Raw genomic sequence first — 8,031 nt, forward strand, 5'->3', positions numbered from 1 at the left:
AGTAGGTTCAGCAAGGTCTTACACGGTATCTGTGATACTCTTTGATATTTTCCTTCTATGATTTATACAGGGTGGTTTGTGAACTCTGCATATTGCAATTGAATTACGGATATTAGTTTTCCAAGTTCCCGGTGTGGGAAAGTGATCATGCAGTCACTCCTAAAGAACATTCGTCATATCCTCTTGCTGCTCATTTGCCACAAAGGGTGTGCATGTACCTGGAAACTAAAGAAAACCAGGAATTTCTGTTATACTTAAGATTGCTTTCACATCCTTCATTAGAGAAAACTTGTAGGTGCTCCTGTAAAATTTGAGAGCTCTGCTGGGTAGAACAGGCATACTTTTATGTTTATAGTCTTAGTTATTTCTTCTTCTTCTTTGCAAAAGATGGAAATAAATCTCTCTGATTTCTGCACCAGTGTAGCTGCACTCAGATAGAGTTACACCAATACAAATTAATATAGAAGCAGGATTCTAGGAAAATTAGTGTGTGAGAAGATGAGAGATGAGGAAGAATGAAGTGCCCTTTGGTCATTGTGCATAACTTCACAGTAGGTTTAAACTGGTTAAAATATGTCTGCAGGTTAAAATGCATTAATATGTCAAAAGAACACTCAAAGAACAATTACTGCAGAATAGTTAACTTCTTATGTCCCACCAGTAGCTCCCCAACCAGACTTAACTCTGTGCGTGTACATATTAATATTTAAATGTGATTAATACACATATTAAAATCATGTATATATATGAAAATGCATATCTAAGTAACTAAAGTGTGTAAGATTCCTTGCCCATTTGATTTTAGGGAAGTATATTGTACTTGACAGATCCTGATTTAATCCGTCTGTTGGTAATTGTTTCATTTCTAAAGACCTCCTTATTTTTGATATAACAAAATGTAAAATGGAGTAAGAGATCTAGTATTCAGTGCCTTCCATGTTTTCCACTTGTACTTAGTGTATTAGCCCAGCTTCATGAGAACAGTATGATAGGAATGATTGTTTTTATGGTTTGCTGTTTTTTTCAGTTGTAACAGTTTGGGGAAATAACTGCAATTTCTTAGGACTATTAACACCAGTTGAGGTAGGTTTTGCTGCTAATTTACAGAGGGGTTTTATATTGTGATATCACCACCTTGTGTTACTAGCTGGAAGCGTTATTTGTGCTTTCTTAAAATAGGTACAAACTAAGTTTGAATGTCTTATGCTAATACATCAAGAAGAGGAACTGAAATTAGAGGAAAAGAAAAAAGTTCTAGAAGATGAAATAGCTGAGTTTATTGAGAAGAAAGCTACGGCTGAATTGCTTCATTCACAAGCTCCCGTCTCTACCCCTGTTAATTTGAAGAGACAAGGACTGCAGAAAGTGAGTGCTGATGCTAGACATCAGAGGCAACAATAAAGAAATTCTTACATTCACTTTTATAACTCAAATTTCAGTAATCTTTTAGAAAAGACAGAAACATGCACCTATTTTGTTGTGTGATAAGAAGACAGAAGTGTGTAAAATATCGTCATGCTTGGATTTACTTTTAGAATAACTGCTGTATGTTCTATGAACATTTTTTTCTTTTTTTCCATGAAAGAACCAAGATTTTCAACTTGAACTCCAATGCTTTGATGACAGAGATGAAGGAACTATGAACGTTCGAGAACAGAGCGAGAGGGAAAGTGAGGAGGAGGAGTTAGAGAGAGAAATTCACCCAGGGAATTCCAGAAATAGTATTTGATTGCAGCACTCAACGCTTTGAATGTAGGGTATGTTAGTAGTTTTATGAAGTGGTCTGACCGCTGTTGTCCCATAATATTAGATGTGTCTTCCTAATGCAGATATTTTAGAGAAGAGATGGATAAAATTGGCTGTGAAAATACAAGGAGTGCAGAATATGACACGCTAAAGATTTCACTTCCTTCTCTTCCACCCACTTGTTTTTTTTCTCCACTCCCAAAAGAAAACCTTGAATAGATTGTGGAATTTAGGAAATACATTCAAAAGTAGGCTCCAGAATAGCATGCACAACTTCTTCATATATAAAAATTGAATTAAATGCTCATATAATAAATTAAACTGATTTAAATGGTTTTTTCCTCCAAAACCAGAAGTCAATTAATTTATTAATTTCTTTTCCTGATAGGTTACAAATTTACTGCAGATAACATTTTGTTAATTAGTAACTTACTGCAGTTGAAAGCAGATTTTTTGGTTCTGAATTTATTAATAACTAATTATGAAGAACTTTCGAAGCTAGATTGGTGCACATATTTCCAGAAATATGTGACATTTTTGTGGTCTGTGATAGGAGCCTGCTTATGTTTTTGCCAAAATTTATTGCATTTCAGCTACTGTTACTGAGTTCCTTTTCCAAGACTCCTTTTTGTTCTGGATTTACATATGAAAGTGGAATTCGTGGTAACCGAGGTCATTATCTGCACTGCTATGAGTAACTCTCAACTTCAGAAAATTTTTGATTTGTTTTCTCTGGTTTAGTTTTATTTCTTCAGAGTAAGTTATCTGCTCGCTCTAGTTTTTTAGTTCCAACTTTCCATAGTACTGATGGCAGAAGACACAGTATTGATAATTTCTCCTGAGGAAGCAATGATCCATGGTGTGCTTTTGAAGGTATAGGAGTTTCAGTTTCTTACTAAAGGAAGATATCTCTTGTTGCTGCATGCTGCAAAACAAGAATTTTTATGCATGATCTGTACACATACAACGAGGAGGTGATTACTGTCAGCGCCATTGCAGACTTGCTGTTACGAGTCTGCCTTGATACGTGTTTGCCTTATGTTCGTGTGGCCAGCTTGCTTTCATTTATAGTGGGTTGTGCCACAGACAGCTCCATTTGGACTATGAATGATGTAATACAAAAGTATTCAGTCAATATATCCACCACAACCTTTCTAAAGAGTTTTTTTCAAATGGTAGGGTTTAGTAGTCTACTAAGTATTATTTAATACAACTGTTGACATACTTGAACCATATACTGATTTTGCTGACAGATTTTTGTTTATAGGCTCTTATGTACATGCAGTGTTCTAGATTTCAGGTACGGTCTTTCTAATGAAAATTTATTGGAATATTTTTGCAGTACTGTACTGTACTGCATGATAGTTTATCTGACATTAATTTAATATGGAAAGTACCTGTAACTTTTTGATGCTTATGAATGTGGTGTTCAGTTACAGCTGAAGCTTTACAAAAACTATTAACTACGAGAGCTGCAGGTTAAAACAAGTTTTAAATGCTTTGTATGTTTTCAGTAGCCATGATAACTAATGGGAAACTATAAGAGGTACAGTTCTCTGAAGTTCTTTTGTGCAACTGTTTAACAATGAAATGCTAACCTGACAAAAATAAAATAGATTGGTTTTACTTGAGTTACTCTTGTTCTCCTTTCTGTTCCTCATGTGTTAATAAAAAGGAGTAAGATTTCATATTTATCTGAAAAAAAGAAATGTTTTACATCTGTTTTAAATATCTTAAATCATTTGTTGACTGGAAAAAATAGGTGACTTGTGTTCCTGTACCAGAAAGGCAATGTGACTTGTGATGTACTTGTCATACACCACGGTACGTATCACAAAGTCATAGAATATTTCAAGTTGGAAGGAAACCATAGGGAGTTGGAAGGGACCCAGTAAAGTTCATCGACTTCAGCTCTCTGCTCCTTGCAGGACTACCATTGACTGGACCGTTTGCATTTGTTTGATTAGAAGCAAGGGTTATGTCCTCCTTAAAGTAGATAACAGCCAAATGAAAAGAAAAAATATTCTTTTAAGTGGTCAGAAGTGTTATCAAGTGATCTTGAACAAAATGTAATAATAATTTAGTGATGTGTATTGTCAGCACTCAGTTATCCCTGTGTGAGTTGTCACTGCTGCTGATGTTAGTTAGCTCAAGCCCAGCTCTTCATTAGCGTTAAAAAACTGCATCCAATGACAGATTTAGCTGTCTCTAGTCTGACAATTTTGTTGAGGACAAAGACTGAGATAGTTAAGTACTGTTTGACCTAGATATCTCTGTGCCTGGCCAGCACTAGAGGATGTGCTGTGCTTTGACAGCTGGGAACCACGTATAGTACTGTATCGTACCACATGTGTTGGTCAGATGGGTTTTGTTCAGTTGCATGTGCTGGCCCTGCAGGACTTAGCAGCAAACGAAACTGTGGGAAATTTCGTAGTTGTTTTGTTTAAGTTTGCCTAAAGGTGAGATACCACACAAGTGCACATTACAGCCTGACAGTCAAATGCAGTTCGAAGAGTTATAAAGGAGCAATTAAACATATCGTCTGAAAGGGGAGAATTAGTAGTGGTGGTAAATAAAAACATATATGGCTCCTTGTAGTTTATCTTAGCTATGTGCTTTTTAATTGAACACTTCAGAGAGGTTTATCCTGCAGGTGAAATGGTTTCAGGACCGTTAATTAAGGTTTCTTTATTGTTATGGTACCTTCTCCATGTGGCTATTGCAAAATCGTTTACAGCCTTTACAAACCTGAAAGCTTTATTTTATAGATCCTTTCCATAGGTTATTTTCCATATATATTTTGTATAATATTCTTAACCACATCTTTAAACTTACTATGCCAGTAACAAGACGCAGCCAGGATTCATAAGTAGTTTTATCTTAAATCTGACTGATAGGTCGGGCTCAAAGAGTTATAGTAAATGGGATTACATCAAGCTGGCAGCCAGTCACCCCAAGGCTCTGTTTTAGGGTCAGTGCTCTTTAATGTTTATTATAAATGATCTGGATGCAGGAATTGAATGTACATTGAGGAAGTTTGCTGATGATACTAAATTAGGGGGAAGTTGTGGCATCCCTCTCGGATAGAGAGGCCTTACAGAGAGGTCAGGATAGGCTAGAGAGCTGGGCAATCCCCAACCAATTGAAATCTAACAAGAGCAGGTGCCAGAGGTTCAGGGGAAGTTCAGACTGGACTTTAGAAAAAGACTTTTCACTGGGAGGGTAGTGGATCAGTGAAAACCCTGAGACAGTGGTTACAGCATCAAGCCTGTCAGAGTTCAAGGGATATCTGGAATATGCTTGTAGTCAAATGGTTTAGTTTTAAGTAGTCCTGCGAGGAGCAGAGAGTTGTGCTTGATCCTTATGGGGTCCTTTCAATTCGAGGTAGTCTGTGATTCAATGATTTTAACTTATGGTGACACAAACCTCTTTCATAACAGCAGCAACATAATATTTTATAGAAATGAAAATACTCAAAAGAAAAATGAGAAATTTTCCAAGACCTTTGTGAAGGCTTGTGTAATTCACATTCAGCATATCACTCTGGAAAGTAATTTATTGTAATTCATGGACAGGTAAAATACCTAATTGGATTTTTATGAGGTTCTGGGGCGTCTACTTCTCCATGTTTTCTTTAATAAATGTGTTTTTTAAAATTCAGACCCTAGCATCAAGGCAGCAAAACACTGATAGCTAAGTATAGACACTTGCAGCATTTTAAGCCAGAAAAAAAAAAGTCTTCAACAGGATTTTCACTAGGGTGCGCTCGAAGAACATGGCTTTCACTTTGGGGAAGGGACTGTGGCACTGAGCAACTGTGTCACTGGCTCTGAAGAGCCCCCTCTAGTTGAACTTGCTTTTATCACGGGGTTTGGAGTAGGTGGGCTCCAGAAGTCTCTTCCAACCTCAACTGTTCTGTGATTCTGAAATGCATTTATCATTAGCAAATTTTTTTCCAAATATTAAGAGAATATTAATTTCTGTAGAAAGAAAACTGTAAAGCACGGAAAGCAGTATAAAAGTAAGTGCAGTGAGAGCATCTAGCTGACCTGCTAGGGCATTAAAATGCTGGAATCAGTCTTCCTAACTTGAAAAAATTATGAGTACAGTTGCTCCTCTGAGCAATTGCTCTGATTCTAAGCCAAAATATTTTTAAATTACTTCCTAGAAATGTGTGTGAAAATACCCTATTTTTCTTGTTGGGAAGTACTAGTGAGATGCGTCGGGATGTCTTCTGGTTTATCATCCTGCGAGTCTTAGGCTTTCTGAAAAAGAGTATTATGGAACTGCACAAATGTCTTTTGGTATCAGCTCTCTAAGCATCTCTTTTATTTTGGGGTACTTGTACTTCCGTTCACTAACTAATAATCTCTCTTGGCACTTTTATGTATCACAGTTTCTTAGTGTAATTTGCATAAACAAGGAGCCCACCAAACTAATGGTTTCAGAATTAAATTCTGTCTTACGACAGAAATTTGCCTTTCTCTGATTTTCATATCCAAGTGTGAAGGATTTTGATATCTTCCTATTCATATCTACAAACCCATATATTTTTTATAACTGTACATAAAGAGATACGTCTCACTCCTGCTGGTGTGTATGTAGATATATAGATCACTCACAAGTGCCACAGTTAGCTAAGAGTGGTCCCCAGGCTATGTGATAGGTTCAAGAGACTATTTTAGTGCTTAACACTTGATCTGGATGCCTGGCTGCAGTTTCTGCATTCCCTTGTTCTGGGAGAAGGAAATCTTTGCTCCCCCACTAGTCTTGCTTACATTTGGAGGGGCAGATCCTCTGCAGTGAGAAGAGACTGCGAGACAGAGCTCTCTGCACCCCTAAGATTTTACCTGTTACCCTCACAGACTGGAAATTTGGAGCTACTCCTTCCTCCTCAGGAAGATGTTAACTCCTTTCCCCAAAGCTTGGAACAGGCAGACTGGTAGTCATCACCCCTTTGGAGAGAAGAGAAAATAATTAGCATGTTTAGAAAGAGGATAAGAAGGTGCTGGTGTTTGCGTAGCTGTTTTTAATGGCTTCTGCTTATGGCTGTTTTGCTGAGATGGGGTTTATTTGGTAAGTTTGCAGAAAGCCAGAGATGGAGTTCCATTCCCTGTGCACTGGCAGCGTGAAGATGTTTGGTCCTTTTAGCCTTCTGGGAACACAGCAATCCCAGTGCTTTTTGGTATATCCAGCTGACAAGGTGTGCAAGCAGCCAGAGAGGTGAGACACGCAGAACTCTGTTGCAGCCTTTCCTCAAACATTTGTTAGCCTTCTGTCACTTCACAGGGTGTGACAGGACTCATTTGACTTGCGGGCTCCAGTGAAAATCCGTACTAGCTGCCATCTAAAAACACATCAGGCAGTACTGATGGACTGTGCAGAGGAATACAAAATACCAGTGCTGTTTTATGACTGTATTCACAGTAGATGAATGAATCCAAGCTTTGCCCCAAGGTCAAATCAATATATACCTCTAATAGTTTAAAATTTACAAATGCACAATGCCAATATTTAAGAAATAATTCCACTGTCTGTTGTGATGGCATTTGAGACTGATGTGTGTGTTTTGTCTCCAAAGTTACAGAAAGTTCTTTTTGCCTTCATTAGCTTCGCAAGGGAAAAAAAAAAATCTTAGGCAAGTTGAGTATCTTCTGACTGCTTCTCAGTCTTCCATGTATTTATTCTCATGAAATGCATTAAGAAGTTGAAAGATACTGCATGGGAAAATGAGACCCACAGTGGGTAGGGCTCAGATTTTTAAGGGTATTTAGATTTTTTCTTTTTTTACTTGCAGTTACGCAGGGAAATTGAGCTGTGGAAGTAAATCCGTTGTAGTTTTTAATATGTAGTTACAATCCCACAGCAAATCTGTGGACTAGGTACTTGTGCTGACATCCTTTGCTGGTACTAAGCACAGGTCTGTGCTCCCCAGACTTGTACATAGTTCTCGATCCTGCTGTTGTTTATACTGATAAATAAAATAGATGAGCTTTTGTGGAGAGTGATCTACATAAGGAGGAGGATGCATTCTGAATTCTGACCACTTTGGGTTAGGTTTGCATGAGACCTTTTTTTCCCTAAATACAGAATGTATATGCCTTATCTGTCGCATCTAGATTCCCCAGTCACTTAGATTTTAGAGAGGAACTCATGTACATTGTTAATGTCTCCAAAACCATACTGGGTTTCCCAAAGGAATATGGTCCGTGGTGTGGACCTGAAGTGTCTGCGAGTGTGTCCTTCTCAGAGCAGAGGCTTCCCTGATACATAATTTATCTTGAG

The 8,031-nt window shown here is 37.7% G+C and overlaps 1 protein-coding gene across 2 annotated transcripts in view; it reads left to right on the plus strand.

Moving 5' to 3' along the window:
• The window catches only part of SEPTIN10 (septin 10), a 26,077-nt gene extending 22,643 nt beyond the window's left edge, over positions 1–3,434 (plus strand). For both annotated transcript variants that reach the window (XM_032679532.1, XM_032679533.1), the window contains 2 exons: positions 1,180–1,365; positions 1,586–3,434. In XM_032679532.1, the coding sequence (XP_032535423.1) occupies positions 1,180–1,365; positions 1,586–1,729 (330 nt within the window). In that variant the 3' untranslated portion in view covers positions 1,730–3,434. The remainder of the gene's footprint in view (positions 1–1,179; positions 1,366–1,585) is intronic.
• Positions 3,435–8,031: the final 4,597 nt, after the last annotated feature.

Source organism: Chiroxiphia lanceolata, chromosome 2, assembly GCF_009829145.1.
Source record: "Chiroxiphia lanceolata isolate bChiLan1 chromosome 2, bChiLan1.pri, whole genome shotgun sequence".
NCBI lineage: Eukaryota > Metazoa > Chordata > Aves > Passeriformes > Pipridae > Chiroxiphia > Chiroxiphia lanceolata.